This window comes from Epinephelus fuscoguttatus, linkage group LG12 (assembly GCF_011397635.1).
Source record: "Epinephelus fuscoguttatus linkage group LG12, E.fuscoguttatus.final_Chr_v1".
Taxonomy (NCBI): Eukaryota; Metazoa; Chordata; class Actinopteri; order Perciformes; family Serranidae; genus Epinephelus; species Epinephelus fuscoguttatus.
In genome coordinates this window covers 39,933,807-39,957,339 of record NC_064763.1, presented here as the reverse complement: position 1 = coordinate 39,957,339, position 23,533 = coordinate 39,933,807, and the positions used below count along the sequence as shown (strand labels likewise).

Below are 23,533 nucleotides of genomic sequence, written 5' to 3'. Positions count from 1 at the left end.
TTGTGTTAAGAATGGAAAAAAAGAGGACTTCAAACCCAGCCTTCTTTCACACCTGCACAAAGTGGACAGGATTGATTAATTGTTACGAAAAACTGAAGCATGCTGAGGCCTGAATAACGTTTACATGCAACCTTTTTCTCCCCTGAACAAACTAAAAATCTAAATATCTAAGTATGAAAATAAATAGTAGTGAAGGAACAATGTTTTGACCCACCTCTGACTCCTCAGCCATCCGTTCTGCATCGCTGCCACTTCCACCACTGCCACCTTCACTTTCAGACAGCTGCTGGTCGTCGGGCACGTTGTCGTAGATACTCAGTCGATGATCCAGCACAGCAAGCGGACTGCGGACTCCCCCATCGCGGGAAGAAGAAGATGAGGGATCCTGGTCACCAGTGGCCAGTGACGACGTGCCATGGCGGCAACTGAGTCGCCCTCGGTAACCGTGGAAGCTCCCGGTCCTCCAGTTGACTGAGGTGTTGTCGATGATGGGGGACAGGATGGGGTGTTTGTGTGCGAGAGAGGTGGGGAAGGTCCCTGGTTTGTGTCCGTCGGGGATCTGGAAGACCAGACTCTCGTGGCTGCTGTTGTTGTTGTTGATCTGGTTCCTGTAGTCCTGAGGGGGTGAATAGACGAATGAGGGAAGAATTAAATGAAAGGAACAGGTAAGAATGGTATAAAGCAATCAGTGAATAAAGAGAAAAAACAAGCTGTTTTTATTCAACGTTATTCAAAATGTCCATTTATGAACATTAAAATACTAAGAATTTCAATCATTACCCAACACTGTAAGGCCTGCTTAGTGTCAAATATATTCACTCTGAATGGGTTCAAATAAAAACTGTTTCTATTCAATGCAAAACATGTCCTTGTGCATAAATAAAAGGTCTGCAGGTACAGTAGCCTTGTAAAAAGAAACCCTGGACGTCTTTGTTTAAAACCTTGCTTAAGAAAGTCTTTTCTGTTGTCGGTGCATTTCGTCCTGGCCTTATGAAAACCTTGGTTTGTGTCTTTAGCTGACAAGCAAACCTGTTGAAATTTGGTGGGACCAAAGAACAGCTCATTGGTTCGGCTCTAACCCTGATTCACGATGCAAGATGTGTGGGGGTACATCTGAAAAGTCTGAGATAACCTGACCATTGAGTTTAGACAATCAGACACTTTATCTGAAAGTAAAACTGAAAGTGAGCACACCTGAAATGTTTTTACTAATCCCTCATTGCACAGGAAAACTGTGAGTGCACACAACTAAGGTCTTTACGGTCCGAAGCTTAGCCAGAAAGTTGATAATATAATCTGGGATGGATGTTCGCCTTCATTTTCTCTTCCCATAAGTTTGACAAATGCAGGTTTGGTTCGTCGAAGTGCTTGTTTAGATCTCAGTGACAGTAAGATGGACGTAACTGTGAATAAAAAAATACTACTGACTTTTCATTGAGCGCTATCATCAGGTCAAATGATGACCAAATATGGCCAAACACCTGTAAAACTAATGTCATTCCCATCAGCGTCATCTGGACTTGTGTTTGGCGCTAATTAGCCAATGTTAGCATTTTAGCATGCTAAAACTAAGATGGTAAAAATGGTAAACATGAAACCTGCTAAACATCAACATATTAGCATTGTCATGTGAGCATTAGCATTAGCATTTAGCTCAATTCCTAACTGTGTACAGCCTAACAGAGCTGCTTGCATGGCTGCAGACTTGTTACTCTAGTTTATTAAAACTTAGACACCAAAATACGAATTGATCATCATCAATTTTAAGACAAGAAAGTCACATGTTTTTATAGACAAAATTGCAGAGTCAAGTTCTTGTGATACAATATAAGAATAACACTTGTTGAAGAGGATTAATGTCTTGGACCGACCTCTGTTCCTGTGTGGTTTTGGTTGTTCCGGGTCATTCCACCACCGACCCCGACACCGCTGTTGGAGCGCTTGCAGTTACTCCTGACCCTGGTGACCGGGCTGGGCGTGCTAACAGTGCTGCTGCTCTCTGAGTGGCTGTTACTGCTACTGCTGCTGATGGTGTGAGGAGACGAGGGCGAGGAAGATGCACGGCTGTTGGGTCGCCCCTGCAGGCTGGAGACATTTAGGAAGGTAGAACTGTTCAGTCAAAGCCGCAGCACTGGGAATGACCTGTAGTCAGAATTCTTGCACAAAAAATACTCCATCCACAAGAAGAAGATGTTACTTTGTCGAGATACAGGAAGTAGTCAAAAGTGAGATATCTCCCTGCTTCTTTTATGATCAGTGTGGTATTATCTTCCATCATGTTAGTTTTTTATATACACTAATTAATCTATCACAGCTGTAATCTTTTCTTTTTAATTTGGCTGCAACTTAGAGAACTAATTAAAAATGTTTCATGGTGCAGCAGAGATTGATCTGATTTAGATGGACAGCAGAGTCTTTGCTTTGGCTTTAATCAACCACAGTCCTCACCTTGATGGGCCGTGCAGCCTCTCCATCCTCTCCTCCTCCTGGACCTGGAGAGGCCCACTGGTAGCATGCCGGGTCCGACTCCCGCTGTCACCACCACTGTGCGCAGAAGGGAGGAAGCCAGTCGTTCCCCTCAGCCTCAGTTTCTCCATCTTCCTCAGCAGACTGGTGCCCTTCTTCCTGGGCGGTTTGTCTGGGAAGCTGCCTTCGGCCTCCAGGCTCATGGTGGATGATCCTCCACCACTTCCACCAGGGGAAGGTGGTCCACTGAACGGAGGGTCCAGAGAAGGCGTCTTGTTCGTGGAGGAGCAGCGGGAGGAGCTCCTGCTGGTCTCCTGGTCGTCTGTGGTGCTGGGGGAGGTGGTTGTGACGGTGGCTGCCTCTCTGTGACTCTTGTGGTGTCTGTTGTGGCCTTCACTTTCAGTGCTGCTGGAGCTGTGGATGGAGCAGACATCATGGCTGTCGCTGACATCACCCAGAGACACATTATGGGGTGTGGTGGGGCTGTCAGACAAGCGAAGGACGTCCATTGTGGAGTCAAGGCGTCGCCATCGACGTGTCCGCCTGTCGTAGGTCCAGCTGGGGCTGATGGCACAGAAGTCTTCTTCGTCACCATCATCTCCCTACAAGACGGAGAGATCAGACACACAGACAAGAGCTCCAACAATTTGAATATGGCACGCAAATATTCAAACAGAATATGCAGTGACACTAATATATACAGAGGAGAGACATGTAGGCATGCACGACAGTCTGCAAACAGAATACAAGCACTCAGCACACAGAGGCTTGAAATTTACACAAACACACAAAGATGTTTTCAATAATTTATACAAGCATGAACATCATTAAACATTCATACAGTGCAAAAGCTATAAACATTATCCACAGTATGTGGGCAACATTATATTTAGAATTTAGAGCGTAGCTGGATTTATTTTTTTAAGGGTTTACACTGGATTGAGACAAGCTGTGTGACTTAAAGGGGAACTACAACAAATTTACACATGAAGATCTGTTTACTCTTGCAGTAGGTGCATGAAGAGTTGAGTTGGATTGTGGGAAGTGTAGGATTTGTGACCCTTGCTTTGGCCATCTGCTGCATTGATTTACAGAAGCGTAATACTAAATCACTGGTGTACAGCTTAAATTTAAGCAAACTGGCTCAATTAGCAGTTTTATCTTTGTTTGGATAATTTATTTTAACTTGCTAGAAGAGAGCCTCCTCTAGGCTGTACAAAATACTCATCCTAACGTGTCATTTTTTTATATCCTGAAAGTCTTATTTTATCAGTGCAGTCAGATTACTTTTTAAAACAAATACACCCTTTAAGAAATTTCTAAAAATAAGTGTTAGATTCTTAAAACAAGACAGAAAAATGAAGAATGTAATGGATGGAAAATAATTCCTTATTATTCCAAATAATAATAATAAAAAATTTTAATGGTTTACAAAATGTTTTGCTTGTGTCTAGTAAGAAATTTCTTTGCAAGGCTGAACCACCTTTACACTAAGTAATCAAAGCCTGAGTAATCAAATTACAATATCAGGTCCAACACCAAAGGTATTGTCAATCAAGGTGTCTAAAACCCAAATCAGCGGTAATTCAATTTAACCTCAGCTTTTGTTTTTCCTTTTCTCCTGGAAAGACAAACTGCTGAGGAGGAGGAGGAGGACCTATCAGTTGGTATCAGTCAAAATCAAGGAAAAGCTTAACGAGGAGATTTCATGGTGTGACGCTCCCCACGGCTACGGCTGCTTGGATATGAGAGTCCTGCTGTGTTTGAGTTTCTCGGTGTTTGCTCTCAACACTCACCCTGCGTTTTGATCTCCGCGGCTCCAGCCTCATTTCCACACATTTGTTTAACGTGCTTAATCTCCTGAAAAGAGGAAAGAGAGATGAAAGAGGATGGTGGTAAGACTGGCAGTGTCACGTAATAACAGTAGCTTGTTATACAGATTTTTTTTTCATTTGGCGATGAGTTTCTTACACTGATGCAAACAAGGACTTTTGTTTCAAAAATCATGAAGCCTTTTAAAAGGCAAGCTCGTGACCAGAAGGCAGCTGGTTTTATCTCTGGACCAGCAGGATGAATCTGAAGAAATAGCAGCACTTGCCCGTCTCTCATTACCACCACTGTGGTGCGCTTGAGCAGGACACTAAAGCTATAAGTTGCTCTAGTGGAGCATCTTATTGGCCACAGATCAGACTGTGGTCAGAGTAAGTGATGGTGGAGCAGGATGATCCTGCAAACAGTGTTTATTTTCCATTTCCTCAACAATGCTCTTAACTGTACAGACTCTTTGATAATAAAATTCAGAAGTACAAGTATGAAATTTCATGGTATGCTCAGCCGCTGCCACCTGAAAGTTGGGGATTCAAATCATCGGTCAGAAACCCCTCAGTGCTTTAAGTTTAGCAGCCATTTTTTTGTTTTTTGTCAGTCAGTGTGCAGTGTAGGCTACCTCTGGGGACATTTTGGTCCCAGATTTAGCCGCAGAGTGAGTGCTCTTCACTTTCACGCTGCTCTTTGGTACAGGCAGCTGCAGACACACAGCAGCTGCCCAGAGGAAGAGAGGCTATTGTTGCACATTTCCGATCCACAACTCTGATTCGACTGGCATAACTCTATGGAGCTTTATCCCTATCTTTATTCAAGAGAGTGGTCTAGCAGTTTGAGAGCATTATTTATTGATTTCACGTTCAAAAACCCTGCCCTCGCACTCAAATAGCCTCTGCTTGAGCTTGGATCTGCTCTGTTTCTGCTCAAACTGTGTGCTTCGCACTCAGATACCATGTTGCTCGCACAGATTTCCTGCTCAAGCTTTGGCTTTTCTCCTCGCACTCAAACAGCTTCTGTGCGCTCGTGGAATTTCTGCTCTCAGATTTCCGTCCTGCGCTTGGATTTTTTTGTGTAACAACCCTGTCAAAATCCCCCAACCAATAGAATGCCAGATTTACTGTTGACCAATGAAATGATCCCTGCCTCCTTGTGGGCGCGCTCGCTTTAGTTTTAGAGCGTCCCGTCCAGGCGGGTACTCTTTAACCGGGTTCATCCACTCCCACCCTCTTCCCCTGTCGGGAGTTATTTTTCAACAGTCACCGGCTCACTATACATTATGCCATATATATCTATATATCTATATAGATAGATAGATAGATAGATAGATAGATAGATATATGGCGCACGTGTGTAAACAGTCCCTTTATTCCAAAAGTGGTAAAGAAAGCAAGGGAAGAACATTTAATAAAGCCCTGGAGGGTGGGAGTGGATGAACCCGGTTAAAGAGTACCCGCCTGGACGGGACGCTCTAAAACTAAAGCGAGCGCGCCCACAAGGAGGCAGGGATCATTTCATTGGTCAACAGTAAATCTGGCATTCTATTGGTTGGGGGATTTTGACAGGGTTGTTACACAAAAAAATCCAAGCGCAGGACGGAAATCTGAGAGCAGAAATTCCACGAGCGCACAGAAGCTGTTTGAGCGCGAGGAGAAAAGCCAAAGCTCGAGCAGGAAATCTGTGTGAGCAACATGGTATCTGAGTGTGAGCGCACAGTTTGAGCAGAAACAGAGCAGATCCAAGCGCAAGCAGAGGCTATTTGAGTGCGAGGGCAGGGTTTTTGAACGTGAAATCAATAAATAATGCTCTAAAACTAATAGACCACTCTCTTGAATAAAGATAGGGATAAAGCTCCATACAACTCTAAGTCGGGTACAGCCCTAGTAAGTTGTAACTCTGTTGTACGTGTCTACATATATATACACATATGAAGGAACATTAAGACCTTACTCCATGATATATCCCACTACAACATCCGTACAAAGTACATTCTCAGCCCTCAGACATACAATAACCATGGCGTTCCACAGAAACTGAACACTTAAAGACTGTATGTACTGCTGCGTGCTTGTATTAAATTACACAGAATTGTAAAAGCTGTTGACATTATATCTGAGCCTCTCATATAGTATTTGAAAACAGAGGTGCTCCTGTGCACTTGTGTTACCTGCAGAGAGAATCCAGGGCATCCTTATCCAGGAAGTGATGATCACGCTTCGCCCACTCAATGTCAATTGGGAACCTGCAGTCTGACACACACACACACACACAAGACAAATGAAACAATAAGACATCGTTTGAATCGTCTCGGAGATGACTCTGCGGGATGTGTGGATTACATTAACAGTCTCATATTTACCTTTGAATAATTGCACATACTGAGGGAAGCCGGCCGCTTGCAGCCAATCACAGGCCTCCTTGGCTTCAATCTCTGCAAACAGCAAGAAGGAAAACAGCATTTGATTCAATTATAATCATTTCATGCTCCACCCGCTTTAAGAGGGCAAATATTTGCCCTTAATCAGTCGTCTGTTTATGAAGTTTAATTACATTTGCATTTGAGTGGAAGAAAAAACATTGAGAGAGAAAAAAATGGAAGCACATACAGGCTATTAATTATCTGTGACTCTTGGAAGAGGCCATTTTAATTACTGCTAATTGGCTGAGTGTGGAGATGGGAGCTTCTGAGAGAGAGCGAAAAGAGATTTTTTTCATGTTTCCCTTCTCTTTATCTTCCATCTTTTGTCTCGCTTCACCCTCTGAGCTTGCTGCCATGAGCAGGCAGATCAACACCACAGTCCTCACATGCCACTCATCTGCTAGTGGTGCCCATGAAAAGTAATTAAAGGAGTGTTTTTCTGTAAAACATTTCTCTCGTGGACATAACGTAAACATTCTGAGCTTTAGAATCTTTGTGCCAAAGCTGAGATTTTCTCATTATGTACGAACCCTTCAAACCCACACACCACAGGCAGCATCCCTCTGATGTGTCAAATCAGTTAAATAAGTTTTAACAAAACAAACATGGCCAAATTTGATCCTCTTTCTCGTATAACTGTGACATTTGAAGGACTATTGGCTATGTTAAAGAAGAAAGCTGAAGAGAAAGAACAAACAAACCTGCCACCAAAGGCAAAGAATTACATAAACCCAAACTTCAGAAACAGAAAATGCTCTATGTGCTGCTTTGGCACAGACTGCAGGTCTGTGTTTCTTTTCTTCTCGTTCTTATCATTCTTATCCCGTTAGATCAACAGACCCTGGAATGATGTGGTGATGGGGTGTCATACCGCTTCGACCAAAGGGGGCGCTATAATCAACAAAAACGTAAAGTTCCGCACAGCTGCTTTAACTTCTAAATTTGACGCACCTTCATCTCTTCACACCTCCAGCCCCTTTTCTTGCGTGAATCAAAAACCTATTAATCAACTCAAGAATGTGCAGAATTCAGCTGCCAGGCTTTTAACCAGAGCCAAGAGATTTAGCCTCTTTACACTGGCTCCCAGTTTGTTTTAGGATAGATTTTCAGATTTTGCGGGTTACTTTTACGGCTCTTCATGATCTCTCTCCCAGCTATATGTCTGACCTCTTAGTGCCGTACACACAAGGACATACTTTGAGGTCCTCGGGCGGATGGGTCCATCTCATTGATCTGACAGCCCATTGGTTCGACATCCCATTAGTCCGACTGTCCGCGGTGCTGAATGGCTCGCGGCGGGCGTATGGTGCGCCGTGACCGGCTTGAGGCGGAGCAGGCTCACGGCTTATGTGTTTGCCACTTTCTTTTTCATTTTAACCCACACCATGATCTTTTCCTGACCCTAACCAAGTGTTTTTTGTGCCTAAACCTAACCAGACCTTAACCACAGGGCATCATGATGATTTCGGAGCGGACTTCGGAACAATGAGTTTAATATGGTCGGAGCAATGGGATGTCGAACCAATGGGCTGTTCCCGGGCGGATGCCTTCTGTATGTTCCAGAGGTCAGGCTAAGAAACTAAAGGGTGCAGAGTGTTTGCTGTCAGGGCCCCGAGGCTCTGAAACAGTCTGCCTGAGGAAATCAGGTCGGCCAAGTCGGCGATCTCTCTTAAATCTCTTCTTAAAACTTCCTTTTATCTGAGTTTACTTGAGTTTTTAGTTCATTTAATATGTCTTTTATTTCTTCAATTTTTAGACACCAAAGTGTTTTATCAGTTCTTTTGAAAGTTGTCTTGTCTCTTTTAATTACCGACATTTAGAGCACTTTGTAACTCTGTTTTGAAGAGCGCTTCATAAATAAAGATTATTATCATATTATCATTTAAAGTAGGAACTGAAATTAATATTATTTTATATATTCAGTGTAGCATATCTTCTGTTTTTGTTCTGACTTGTGTGCTTCAAGTAGTTTACCCACCCTTGAAAAATGGAAAGTCATGCACAATAGCTGAAAAATCATTTTAGAAGGTTGAGCTGCACCATAAAAAAAAACTATCCTTTGTTTGTCTTCTTCTCTGGTGTGGTTGTCAGGGAGAAAGTGTCGTGCAGAGATGGAGGCAGGGGCAAAGGTGCAAACATAGTCTTATCGTTAACATTTCATTATTGTTAATGTTTTTATTGCCTGCGATCTAAACCTTAGGTGTGAATGTGAGCATGAGCATCGTCTGGGTCAGCCCTGTGATAGTCTGGAGACCTGTCCAGAGTGAACCCTGCCTCTCGCCCAATGTCAGCTGGGATAGACTCCACCCCCCCACGACCCCGAATAGGATGAGCGGTTACAGAAAATGAATCTAAATCTACTCATAAATTGTACTGTCATGTGACTCTGGGGTATTTACTCAATCTTTCAAATTTTCTTTCCCACATGAAGTAAAATTAATATTTAAGTCCTTATTTTTGAAAAGTATTGTAACGGTGACGCCTGCTCTGGTAGCCTATTAAAAAAGTTTGCAGCTTTGTAACGCAACTTCAGGACCATGGTTGCAGGATTAAATTATTTAATTATCGCCTCTCTGTGCTTCTTTAAGTCAGAGTGGCAGCCATTTTATCACCAATTAAATCTACACTCGATAAGATGTTTGACATACGCGGATGATGAGCACACACTTAGACAAGAAACACAAATAGGTACACATGATTACACGCCTACTTCGTCTCTTCAAACAACACTAAAGAGATGTACTCCAGAATACCTGTGCACACACTGACACACACAAGCAACACATCAGCTCCACTGCAGAAAGCGTTTTTGTGGAGACTCTGATGCTAAGTATTAGAAAAGGCTGAGTGGAAAAGAAAACATTGTGGCATGAAGCATATAAACGTTTTGTTGATCTGGGTTGTTTACAATAAGAAAAATGATTTTCTCAGTCTGGTTGCACAGCCCAGAAGAGGATTTGGATTTTCAGAGAGGTCTCAAAATATTTGTCCACCACAACCCTCCCTGAAATGTTAAACCTGCTCTCTCTCCGTGCAGAAGAGGCTCGTCGCGGTTTGAATACTGCCAAGGGCATTTCTTGTTTTCATATTCAGACAGCATGAAATATGGCCGACATTAGTCTCCACTAAAGAACAACAACAGCAGTTTGCCCGTGACGGATCGGCGTCTTCAAACACTTCTTGTCTGGTGCTTGTGTTCTTTACTGCCTACTTATTCACTTCAGCCGAGATGAAGGAAAGGCACCTAATTCACGCTTCATTTTTTTCTGACTTTTCAAAAGTTTTTTCGAAAATTCACTTGACAGTAGGATGAAAACTTGGCTTATGAAGTGGTCTCACTGTTTCCCCAGACACCCTGGGATCAGGAGAACGGCACAACACAAAGCAGATGCCCCAGATATGTAAACACTCGGGGGAAATTCAGCGAATGTCACAATCATTAAAATGACAGAAGGGGAAGACAGGAGTAAACTGACTTAAAGCGAGAAACGGGCACAGAAATTAAAGACTGAATGGTAAAATGCAGAGGAATTACCATAACTATGTTTACCCTGACCCTTCAAATGTCCTGCTGCTTGTTAAACATCCGAGTACAGAGCCCATTTTCTGGCGTCACGATGGAGATGTGACATTTGAGATACAAAAGGGATCAAGTGTGCTTGCAGAGTGGCGGTCTCGCATGTCCGCTAGAGGATCTGTAAATCCAGGGATATGTGTATCTACCAGAGTTAGAGCCCTGAACTTAGCGAGACACCCACACCACTTTCTCGATGCTGACACCACTCCGAGCACTGTCTCTATCCGTCGCTAGCACTGGAAAATACAGCCTGTCATTCTGCAACCTTGAGGGTCACAAGTTAAAAGCTCTTGACGTTTAAACCAGTTTTCCACTTTAAATAGGTATAAAATTCCGCTCTAAGGCAACCGAGGCTCAGAGCTCAGAGAAGGAGCTTCTGTTGAAAATGTTTGAGGTTGCAGTCCTAAAGCCTGCGGGGAAAATCTTAGCGGGGAAAGTGAATGATTATCATTTTTAGAATTATCTTGGAAGTCCTTGAGTGAAGCATTCAGACCTTAATCACTCAGGGGCAGGGGTGGATGGAAATGAATTGGAGTTGCATTGTAGGTAGACGTGAGATATGAATGTGTCAGAATTATGAGTCAGTCGAACGTGGATCAAAAGAGAAAGCCCCAGAACAAAAGATTGTTTTCTTTCATTCCTCACATGCTGCAAGATGTCTGGATGCTAAAGCTGCACTTGGCATCTTTACAACTTGGACGCTCGAAAATGAAACATTTCAGCACCAAAACACAGAAATCCAGGAAGCCAAGACAGGTAAACTGCACCCAGTGTTCTGTCTGTGATCACCCAAAGATCATCTGTTATACCAAAGAGGTAAGAAACAATCCAATGTTGTGGGTCCAGTAGCTCACTTCTGGGCAGAACACGGTTTGGATTTCAGACTTAAGATTTGATTCACCTCTTTCATGTTTTGCTTTGCCATTCATACCGATTTACTCTGTACTCTGAAGAATACTGTCTGATTTCCCCATCTTGTCTTTGGCTGCCAGCCCAAAGTCGGGCTGCACGACAGATAGTGCGATATGAGTCGAGACTTAAAGCTGCCCTGTGGAGTTTTGCCCATTTGCGCCATCTGCCGTGTTTTTCCGAGTACTGCAACAATAACAGTCAGCGTGCGCCGGTGGATGACGTCGGCAATACGAGTGACGCTCCCGCACCGCCCCCCCACACTCTCTCCATAACGGTAGTTTTCCTGACCAGGTAACTGGCGAAGTAGGGAGAAAAAAAGGAAAAGATGGATTCGTCAGATGAGGTAACTAATGGCAATGTTTTTTGTTTTTTTTCGTTTATATTACGCTGCATGAATGTGTATTTTGACACTAGTTGATAAGCTGTTAGTGGATGTCCACAGACGTATAACCTTGCAGCCTCAGTCTCGTCCATCACTCTTCAAAATGCTAATGTTAGCTTTCTGCTTTATTTATCCAGAGGTCAGAGCTAAAGCTAAATGCCACACCTATTTACCACCCAATAATTTTTGATGTTTTATTTGCTATGAACAAATATACAGACAGCGCAGTGTGCTCTTGTGCCACGGTAGCACAAACACAATGAATGGGTTCGTCGGCGAAGGTCCGCGCTTTGCGCGCTCTGTGTGAAACGGGCTTTACTCTGGTTTGATTTCTGCATGTCACTCTCTCGTTTTGCCTTTTTTCCTTCTTCTGAACGTCGCGGAGGTTGGGGAGGACCAGCGGGACCAGCTCCAGAGGCTTCGGAAGCTTTCCTGGGCCGTTTCTTTGGGTTTTCAGACATCTTTCAGTAGCTCCTCTGCTAGCCTCATCGTCTCCAACATTTCCAACTGCGCATGCGCTCTTTGAATTCTACGTCAAATGCGTCGTTTCCTGTGCGACAGCGCGGGAACGTTGCTCCTGAGAGGCAATAGTGCTTCTAAGCAAACCACAGACTGTTGTGTGGTGGAGATGCGTTCAGTGATCATCCTAATAACTCGTTTGGCAGTGGCTGTAATGTAACGGACATTGGTTTATATGTAGAAACTCCACAGGGCAGCTTTAAGTGGGAATGGTAATTTAAAAAACATTAAAATGATTATGTGATTTTTGCTGAGGTCTGTACCTGACAGACATGTCCCCTTATGTCTGAAATAGGATTCGTAGGCCGGGGCATCTCTGTGGCAGCACAATGCTTCATTTATAATGATGTGTTGTGATGTGTTGTGGAAAAATTGCAGCTCCTTTGCCATATATTTTGATTTTGATAATATTTTACTGTTTAATAACTGTGCAGCCGTAGCCCAAAGCCCATTTGTTCCTACTTACACACAAATATTTAACATTCCACATTTCCAAAAACAGCTGGAATTTTTTTTTTAAAAGTTACATAATCAGATATACAACAGTACAATTAATCGGAGACTATTTTCAGGGTTATTTGAATTTTAGTTTGAAGCAAGGAGTGGACAAAAAATGAAAACAGAAGAATGAGCTGCCCCTTGGCTAGCTTGTGGAAAAAAATCAGCAAATCATCATTTCAGTTGTCAGAGCACAGCTTACACATCTAATAGCCTAACTTGCAAACAATAAGTCTTAATGGTTTCCTAAATTATTTGTTTTCGCTTAATTAAACACCACCTCCATTTGAGTTAAGTAAACTTGGTGGTAATGCCCTTTGATACGGGGAAACAGGAAATGTGGTTGCCCTTTTTAAGTTGGGGAAACCTTCCTAAAATCAGGATACCTCATTTTGTAAGGTATATATAAACTGCCATCGAGTTCTATTATATTTGAGAACAGGTCCACATCTCTATAGCTGACATCTCCAACACTCGGAAACTCACACCAAAACAGTCTAGATTGATAAATAGCGCTACAGGTGAGAGAACAAATATACATTTTTGATTTCGGGGTGAACTGTCCCTTCAAATACTTACAGCAGCCGGATGCTTCACTAGTGATTGAGTACAAAATCAACCCCTGCCATGCCCTTCCCCCACCCCCCATAGAAACGAGCTAACAATACGGAAACACTGTTACACAGTCTGAATGTGGCGCTCGGTCTTGGTGACAATAAGTCATTCCAGTGAGCCGTGGAGAAACAAAGGTGACGTAAACACATTCCACTCTCAGAGAAACAAGAAGAAAGCCACAGGCTTAAGAATGCCCCTTATACATTTCTGACCTAATTACCACATGAATTATGAGTCCAGCTGAAACAAAACGCTCCAAACCTGTCAGAAACAACAATAAACTGCAAACTCTGCTTGTATGTTTGGTCATCGCCTGTAACCGCCTTGTTCAGGGGCCCCTCTGCACAGCATTTACGTAAGAGATGGTATCTCCTGCGCTACTGTATGCCCACACAAGGCAATGGCCTCTTCCTTTTCCAAATGACTCTGCCTCTGAGGAAGTTGTGATTTGGCCCCTCTGGACTGTGATAAGAGATTTGGATGTGTGATTAGGGCAGCTCCGCCCTGCTAGCGCCAGGAAGCTGGACAGGGAGCTCCTGGATGCTGAGACGTGCTCGTCGGACCGTTTGTGTTTGGGTGTTTATGCTCGTCTGGACACCAAAGCTTCGACATGGACTCACAGAATTTCTGCTCACAAGAAATATGCGACATTTAGGGTTTCAGTTTTTTTTTTGTCGGGGCAATTGCTACACATTCCTTCACGAGAGAAAGACGGCTAAATGTGTGAGAGGAGAATGCAACATATGGATCTGAAATTCCGTTTTGACATATTCTTTTTCTCTTGAGACTGATTACAGTTTGCTCCGTCGTTCTTGACCACTTTTTCCCATCTTTATGGTAAGCTAACTGGCTGCTGGCTGAAGCTTCATTTTTACCGAACAGGCGTGAGAATGAAATCAACCTAATTAATTATCTCTAAGAAAACAAAATTATTTTCCCCACAAAATGTCACACTGGCTCTTTAAGTGGAAGCAAATGAGAGTCAAGGCATCTCGTCGCACACTAAACAGTATGATGCATCTCCAACCAAATCTGCAAAAAACGAATGCCAAACAAGCTCAGCTTTCTCCCCCCGTCTCACACAATCAACCATATTTCTGAGCAGCCCCATTCCTTCAAAGTCCAACATCGAACTGACGTATGAGGACTTTCACACCACTTCTACGCCTCACTAAACACCCAGCGTAGCTGGTGGGGGGATAAAGTGCAGCCACTGCTCTGCTTGCATTTCAGGGAGACCCTTGAGTGTCTCACGGAGGTGTGGTTGAAGATCAGAGGTATGTCAGCTGTCAAAATGGTGAACAATGTTTCCCTCCTCCTATTCACTGTTTCTCTGATGGTATTCCCCTGTCAGTCCAGTCAGCTCCGCAAGGGGAAGTTTAAGATGTCTGTGGTCACGAAGGGCTGAAGGGGCGAATACTAAAACTCTACTCTGTGACTTGCTGTGTGCTTAATGCAACTTTTCTGATGGACCAGGACTGGGGAAATCTGCCCCAGCCTTACATGTTCAAGCTGCAAACAAAACTGTGTTCAATATTAAAAAATATACATACATTTCAAACCCCATTGATCACAATATTGCTGTGTGTTTGGCCTGCTGATATGGGCTGTGATCAGCACAAACGGTCAATCACTATTGGAAAGGAAGATTTAAATAATTAATGACCTAAAACGCTTTGTGTAAAACGATGCACTGTGCATTAAAACTTGAGGCTGCAGATACAACACACACATCTACAAATGGCTACAAGTATTTAACAAAGTACAAAGGTCTGAGAGTACGCCTGAGCCAACAAGCCATGAACAGTTCTTCATAGGTGGTCTGACCAGATGGAAACACAAGTGCGTTTGCTTACACAATGTGCATCTATCATTATGATATCTTACTGTTTTCACCCTCCCTGTCCGTCTCTGTCTCTCTCCCCTGGCTGTCATTTGGCCCCACAGTACCCTAGCATTTGCTTATAGCTCAAATACCAGCAGCCAGCTCTGGATGGATGCATCATAGTGAGGCGTGTTGCCAGTTTGGCCTGTTGGCCAGTGCAACTAGAATATCCCCTCAAGCCAAGACAGCATTTTCACTACAAACACACGTCTATAAAACTGTTAACAGGACACCTCCGACTGCAAACAAGGTCAGTTATTACTGTTTGTATCGTTCATGTATAAACTATTATCCGATATTTGTAAAACTTGCTGGATGAGCAGATTTCATTCAAATGAGTGGGCATGATCTCAGAGTCCAGTTCTTGTAATACGTCCAAGACATGAATCTTTTATGACAACTGGATACCGCACAAGCCAGGCCAAGCCAGGGCAGACCAGGCCAAGATGTGACCTATTACTGAACTCAGTCAGCATGCACACAGAGGACCCCAACGCCTTATTAATTAGCAGAGAGGAAAAGTAATCATATTATGAATTCTAAGTGTAAAGCGGCAAAGAAAAAACACCTCACACTTGCCAGAAGGGAACAAAAAATGATTAACCTTCTGGCTTCATGTTTCTCAACCATTACAATAGGCTGCATTAATTTCAGGCACCTAGCTGACCCTCCTATCCAAAACAACCTGCAGTAATTACAGCAACAGAACAAAGATTACATTTACAAAGTAAAACCTGGACAAGCAAATGATGGCAGTGGGAGACTAAAAGCTCAAACCCTTAAAAGATTCAGTGTGAAGGATTCAAAGGGCTATGTTGGCAGTAAGGATGTTTTCTTTAGTGTTTAATCACCTGAAAAGCGTTGTGTTTTCGTTACCTTAGAATGAGCTGTTTATACAGAGACTGGGTCCTCCTCCTGCTGTGATTGCCATGTTGCACTGCCATATTTCTACAGAAGCCCAGAATGGACAAACCAAACACTGGCTCTAGATAGGGCCATCTGCGTTTTTGGCACTTTTGCGTTGGCCACCATAGTTAGCAGCCCCTCCACAACAAAAGTGTTGTAAAAACACCTAATTTTTTTTTGACGTAATACTGCTTTATTCAGTGTTTTTACCAGTTTGAATCACCGGGTATGTGATTTGGAGAGAAGGAGACCTCTGTGGATATTTCGGCTCCTGCTAAATACCTCCTTAACTTCTTGATCTGAAGTTAACAGACCAAAAGATGAGCGCACATGTGCTGGAGTAAAGTGAACTAACTTTAATCAATGTTTTCACTTGTTTAAATCACCGGGTCCATTTGTTTTGGAGAGGAAGATACCTCCGTGGACAATTTGGCTCCCTGTAAAAAAAAAAAACAAACAAAAAAAAACTCCTGAAAATGATCACTGAAGGAATCCTAACCAGGAGAAATTTCAGCTGGTTGCAATATGCAATCCTCACCACTAGATGCCACTAAATCCCCCTAAATCTTACCCACTGTTCCTTTACATCAAGACACCACATACGATCAGTGATTATACATCATCTCTGGCTTTTTCAGGGCAGCCTCTTGATTCCTAATTCCTGAATCAGTTTCAACTTCCTGTCTTTACTTGAAGATGACCCAGGGTCACCTCTTTTTAATTCAGTGCCAGAAGTAACAACTGGGAGGACACCAAGAACATGAAGCATACGAAGAGTTCTTAAGTCGTACTCAGATAATCAATGGAATAACACTACAAGCTAATACATATCTAAATAAAACTTGTAAGCATGTCAGTACTAACAGACTATAGTAGAACATTAAATAAAGTTTTAAAGTGACACTTGTCAACACATACATGTTCTAACGATGGAACAAACTGTTATTGAGTTACAGAAGTTGAAGGTGTTGATGCTGACTGACAATTACTGTGCAACTAGCAACAATTTACTCCCACACACTGTCATGTCTCATTACACTTGTGTACGGGAACAGATCTCAGGAACAAGTTAATGTCTTACTTTATTCTGGTTAAGATAACAAAGCATCTTAGCTCTGACCATTAGCAACTGTTTTAAAAATTCAATGTTGGCCCCGTCTTCTTTTCTTTTTTCCCTAAAATTTGCCAGGTAGCTCATCTGCACATGAGCATTGGCATTAGCCCAGTCTGGCTTTCAGTACTTTACCCAGAGGCTGTTCAGTGGCACATTTTTAACCAACAGCCTAGACGTTTTGTTTTCTCAAGATCTTAAGAGTTTTTTCCATCTTTAAAGACAAACAGAGAGGTGCTCAGACTTGCTTATGCCTGGAGTGTCAGGGAATAGCAACAGAAATCCAATTAATCCAACAAAAAGAAACTCTAGAATTTAGTTTCAGGTCAAAAGTGGTCTCATAAAATTGACATCAGAGAATAAGATTGCACAGAAATTGTCCATATAGTCTGTGCTTCATTCTGCAAAGTACCAGACAACCCAAACTGACAGACAAGGATAAACCAGGAGCAGTCATTCAGAGACAGACATTCCATAGTTAATATGGAAAAAGTCATAAAGTCCACTATGACGGTGATTCTGATGCCTGCCTATTGTCACTGCGAAGTAAGGAAAGAGTTCACTCAACGCAGGCGAAGGACTCGGAGACTGCTTTGAAATATCAGCATCAGAGTCAGGTTACATTCCTGTTAGGTGATAACAGCATGGATGGTTAGCCAAGGTTCAGTTTGAAGATGGACAGATGATCACAATCATGCAAGCCAAGTCTAAAGGGTCACAGTTTTTTTTTTCTTGTGATTTATTGGATGATTCTACCTCTAAAATGATTCGAGTAAAACAAGGGAAATAGCCAAGCAGATTGAGAGCCATGTCACTGGACTGCAGACTTCCTTTGGCATCCTGTAACAAGTTCATATTCAAGGTCCATAAGCCGTGCAGGATTCTCTCTGTCAGCCTTGTCTTTCTAAATTCCGGACATTTGAAAAAAATAATCTCCGTCCGTCACATCTGTTGACATATATGAAGTATATCGGGTCATCAGAGAGTCGTCTAGGTTGCAGAATCAGAGGGATATCATAGGAACAAGTGCTTGCTCTGTCATTTACAACACTGTCTGATTCTGTGTCCAGTTGGCATCTCTAGCACATTTAATTTCAGCTAAACTCAATACCCTATACTTGGGGGAAGTTGGCCCCCCGATACAACTGCTGCTGCTCCCCCCACTGGCTGTGGTGCGCTCGTTTTGTGGTGTCTTTTGAAACTAGATAACCTAAGGCAGTGGATCCCAACTGAGCCAGCGGCACGGTCCAGATTTCTCCTTAGTCAATAGTTCAAGGTCCGCGCAGTTTAATATATTCAGCATCATACTTGCATTTGGCCATGCCATCAAGCCAGTTTGCTGTATCCGTCAAGTAGTCACTTGCCGTCCATTCAGAATGGACCCACGAACCACTTCTGGACCATGACCCACCAGTTGGGAACCACTGACCTAAGGCATCCATTGGTACTAACCATGATAGCACAGTTTGTTGTTGAGGGGGCTAAATATTGCACCAAATTAAGGCTAAAGTTTGGCGGGAGAACAACTCAAGGGGCTCAAGGGATCCCTTGAACTCTCTTGAATGGGCTCTATGGGAACCTTTGACTCTCCTCTGAACATGAGAAGCCTTGTTCCCAATAAATGTTTTGTTCCTTGCAATCAATGTACTCCCTCAAATTAAAGCTGTATATTTGTCTTTTTAAGGAAAAGGACAACTATAGCCCATGTGAAGAGCAATGGATCGCCTAACATGTAGAGATACACTGCATATTAAAACAGGGTTGTTGATTCAAAATTTTAACTGTATCGTATAAGTCTATGCACATCAGATAGTGATATCACCTTTAAATTTGGAAACCAAAGTATATTAGAAAGATTTAGAAAGACTGATCATTATTATTAACATCATTTAGATGGTGGTTATGGCCCAATAGTGCTAGCTACACAGTGTGAAGAGCAAAAGGAACCAAAAAAAATCCATTCTTTCTGGCGGCTGCAGGCCTGCAAAGAAATTGACCAATCACAGCCATCCGGTCCACATGGGAGTTACTCCTCTGCTCTTCGTCTTTGAAAGTACGAGCAGTTTGTAAGGCCCTCGGGATGGGCACGCTGCAGTTTGTTTACAATGGTTGCTAAGCTACTAAGAGCAATGCTAACGTTAGCATCCGGTGGTATGTAGACAGCTGGGACAGTGACAACACTCAGTTCCCGGGGAAGGGAGAATTGTCTGCAGGATACTGAGAGAGCCTCAAGGTCTGGACAACAATGGTGGGCAATGATCCTGCTGTTGTTACACCAGTTGTTATGGAGATAAACACAGAGCCTCCCTCCTTTCCTCTTACCGGACTCCATGTTTCTGTCCTGCTGGTGGCTAGTGCGGCCCGCTAGCTGCACTGCAGCATCGGGTATGAGCGGGTGAAGCCAGCTTTCCGTTATGATCATAATCCCACAGGTCTGTACGTAGCGTTTAGAGGCAGTCAGTAGCTCCAGTTCGTCCATTTTGTTCGAAATAGATCTGGCGTTTGTCAGGAAGATGCCTAGCCTAGCCAATATCCCCGAGCGGCGCCCGTGCTTCTGCCTTCGTTCCCTCTGGCGTCTGTGTCGCTTACTTGGGCAGCAGATCCACAGTGACTCCGCAGGTCTGCCAATGGCGTCCGGGATGTTGTGTGCCTTTTGAAAGTCTCTCGTGATGTCAACCTTGCACTTCCAGTTGATGTCGATAATGTCCTGCCGACTACACACAAAATCTGCTTGACATGAGCAGAAAAACGCGGAAAAAACTACATGTACGCGCGCCGCCATGTTCTGTCTCCTCAGTTCCTTTGACCGATGGAGAAAGCTCCGGCAAGATCTGGGCCTGAAAAGTGACGCTGATACAACAGAGTTTTTGCTTTTTTCAAATCTTTCTCATCGTCTTTCTAAACGTCTTTCTAAATTCCGCAGTTATAGCTTTTTATACGAAGAACATATATATATATTACATATTGTTTTCTTCTTTATTAGTTGGGACCTTTTACACGTATTTCTACCCACTTAAATAATCCCAAGGGCCAACGTCCCCTTTGACTCCTGTCAACTGTGACAGTGCTAAGAGTTAGGCTGTGGTTAGGTTCATGCAAATTAGGGTAATAAACAACAACACAACATTTCACCTGATATGAATTCTTTGTAAACTTTTTCCAACAAGGCTGATTCACGATTTTTGTGCGCTTGTTAACTGTCCAAATTAAATAAAGCCATCATCTTCTCATGACTAGATGCAGCACCATTTCAGTATAATATTATTTGTATTCTGACTTACTGTAATATGATTTCAGGCTGCACTCTCTCTGTCTCACACACACACACACACACACACACACACACACACACACACACACACACACACACACACACACACACACACACACACACACACTGACTTGGCTCATCCTCAGCTGGCAGGTATAGCTGCATTAGCTCATACGTAGGTAGGTATAATCCTACAGTATAATCATTCCTGCATGCTGTTGCCCTCCGTTGCTAACAACACTGGCAGCCAGTGGAAAGATGGCTTTACCGACTTCGGATAAACGCTCTCAGGTTACCGTGAAGCAAATTGAAGCAACTACAGGGGTATTTCGTAGAAACAGATATGACACAGGTCGGCAGTGTGTCCCCGGGCAGAAAAGCAGCTGTCACCAGGCCAAACTAAACCACACGGAGAGATTTTCTATATTTTTCGCTAATCTTGGAGCACTTCACCTGTTGTGTTCTCTGTCCAACATTAGCTTTTCAGTTCACCTGCCAGCTGCTACTAAGAATTCAACCTGCTAAAAAGTTGTTTTTACTCATGAAGTGATATCTTTTTTGAAGATGTCAGCCCTCCCAGTAATCAGTTCTGCTTCATGCATAGAATCACTTGCGCCCTCAAGATGAGACGTGGTGTCTCACAAAGCAAATAGTACAATATGTGCCCTGTACAAAATAGGTGAGAGAAACGCTTGCACTCATCAGGGAAGGATTACATAGCCTAACAGAGGCAGCACACACATTCTGCTCCAGTCACTGGCCTGTGAAGGCTCAATGAGTCATTTGGTTGAATTTGGGCATTGCAGGCAATTGGGCTACCCTTTTCCCATCATTTCATTCAGGCCGCACAGCAGATGACTGTGACGTTATATAATTGCTGAGACATTCCTGAATCTCACTGGACAATTTGCTTGACTCTGGCTGGCCTTTGCATCCAACTATGCTGGAAGAAATCAAAGAATGTCAAATTTCCGCTCTGTCATCCAGCTAAAATGACTCCTGAATTATTCTGAGGGATAATAGAGGCCATGCCTTTGCAGAATCAGGTTTCTCTCTACATCTACGTTACCTACTTCTGACTGGAGTCTACATGGTTTGAATCGTTTTATTCAGTTGAAACTTTTTTCAAAGCTAAGCATAAGTCTAAGTTCTAGTGTGCTTCAGTGTTTCAGTAGTGCCTCTAGGGGTGGGGGAAAAAAATCGATTCTTAGATGCATCAAGATTCTGTCTTGAATGATGCTAGCATTGATGTGGAAAACGATTTTAATTTTATTTTTATATTTATTTTTCAAATTACTGTAACTCCTTGACCATTCGCGCTATTGACGTAATTCCAACGGATTCTGAAAGCTGAGAAGCGGGTTTTGGTGGCGTTTTCTTTATAAATAATATTTAGTGTTGTAAATAATAGTATTTGTGGTTTTTTGAGAGCTTTTGAGTGTTTTTTGCCGTGTTTTCACCATAGTTCGTAGTTTTGCCACTGTTCGTCTTTTTTTTTTTTTTTTTTTTTTAGTTTGTGTTTTTATAGCTCATAGACAGTTATAGTCAGTTAAAGTTTTGTAAATATTGGAGGAGAAATGTTGAGGAGGTCGACGAGAGACAGGAGAGTCCCGCTGAGATTTGTGGATGAGGAGGATGGACCGGTGGAGTGTAGTCATCTCACTGGATATGTATTCCCAGCTTTATTACAATAATGTTTTTCAATATCTAGTGTAAATTTTCTTATTGGTTCGTTTTAGAATCGAGAATCGATTAGTATGCTGTACGTTCACTTGCAAGAGCGTTGCAGCAGCCAACTATTTGCAACAGAGTTTTTCACATTGTGATTGTTTCTGAGGTTTTTGCAGTGTTTTATTAAACTTTTAGGGCCCTTTAACAACTAAAATATCAAAGTAACACACATCAAAAATTATAATGAGGTGCTAGTAATTCACAATAGACTTGATTGTAGAAAACAAGTTTTGCGACCTCTGGCTCCATATGCATTTCATTTATTTTGATGACATTTTGGCCTTTGGCCTTTCTTCAATTCTACAATCAACCCTTTCATGACTAAGTTATTTGGTACAGACTTTCAGACTTTTCCTTTTTATTGGAATCAATAGTGTGGACTTCTGGCAGGCAATCATCAGGACAGGAAAAAGGTAAAACAATTCAACAAAACGAAATGAGCCAAGGAGGCGTGGGGAGATGAGAAAACCAAATGTTTAACTGACATTTGGTCCGACGACTTTATAAAGAGACAGTTGGAAAAAAAACTCAAAGGTGATGACAATAGCATATAGGCATGTCGTGTAACATTCATAATTGCAATGTGAAACAAAAACTAACCAGACTGTATGTGTACAACGTAACAAAAAACAGTAAAGTTTAGACTTTGGTTTGAACTCTCAGGTGTGAAAAGGCTGTTAAAGGCAAAGAAAAGCTCCGTGTATCACATCTGAACTGACAACGGTGCTCTCAGTCACCTGTAAAGGTTACCAGCCAGTGACAACAGTCAGTTTAGATTGAAGATGTACTGGACACGTCTATGATTCAGCAGGTGGTCCAGCTGCAAAGTAAACTCGGTCAGTGTGAGGCTAACTACAGTGTGAGGCTAACTACAGTGTGAGGCTAACTATTAGCATACAGTTAAGCTAAAAATGTTGATACAGAGTGCTTAAAACGTTTAACTGGGAGATTTAGATCACTGAAATTGACGTGATTAACTGCATCACTTCACAAGACCTGTTAGCTTAATCATCAATAAATCTGAAAATTAAAGCTGTAACAGTCTAGCACAGTTAAACATGATTACAACTTTCTTTATCACGACCAGCTGCACACATTCACAGACACACAACAACACGGTGAGGAAGTTATAAAGTAACACTATATGTTATGTAATGGGAGTGCAAATGAGAGGTCAACAAATGTAGCTGTTGAAAGCAAAAACCCGCAGAAATAAGGTCACAGATTTCAGAATAAAAGCAGCCATTTCTGAATAATTTACATCTGATTTTCATACAGGAGTGCATTACTATACAGACACACATATTTTTAAAAAGTTTTCAGACACAAATTCACATTCCAAACTTTGAATATCGGCACACTTTTCTTTAGCAGGTGATCCATTCTCTACAACGGATCACATTTTAAAAGTAACCCACAC

General features: G+C 42.5%; 1 protein-coding gene across 3 annotated transcripts in view; it reads right to left on the bottom strand.

The window, feature by feature from the left end:
- The window catches only part of si:dkeyp-23e4.3 (rho GTPase-activating protein 7), a 174,099-nt gene that overhangs the window by 31,972 nt on the left and 118,594 nt on the right, over positions 1 to 23,533 (bottom strand). For all 3 annotated transcript variants that reach the window (XM_049591357.1, XM_049591358.1, XM_049591359.1), the window contains exons 2-7: positions 6,647 to 6,718; positions 6,455 to 6,536; positions 4,263 to 4,326; positions 2,449 to 3,068; positions 1,872 to 2,085; positions 215 to 616 (exon numbers count right to left, since the gene is read on the bottom strand). In XM_049591357.1, the coding sequence (XP_049447314.1) occupies positions 215 to 616; positions 1,872 to 2,085; positions 2,449 to 3,068; positions 4,263 to 4,326; positions 6,455 to 6,536; positions 6,647 to 6,718 (1,454 nt within the window). The remainder of the gene's footprint in view (positions 1 to 214; positions 617 to 1,871; positions 2,086 to 2,448; positions 3,069 to 4,262; positions 4,327 to 6,454; positions 6,537 to 6,646; positions 6,719 to 23,533) is intronic.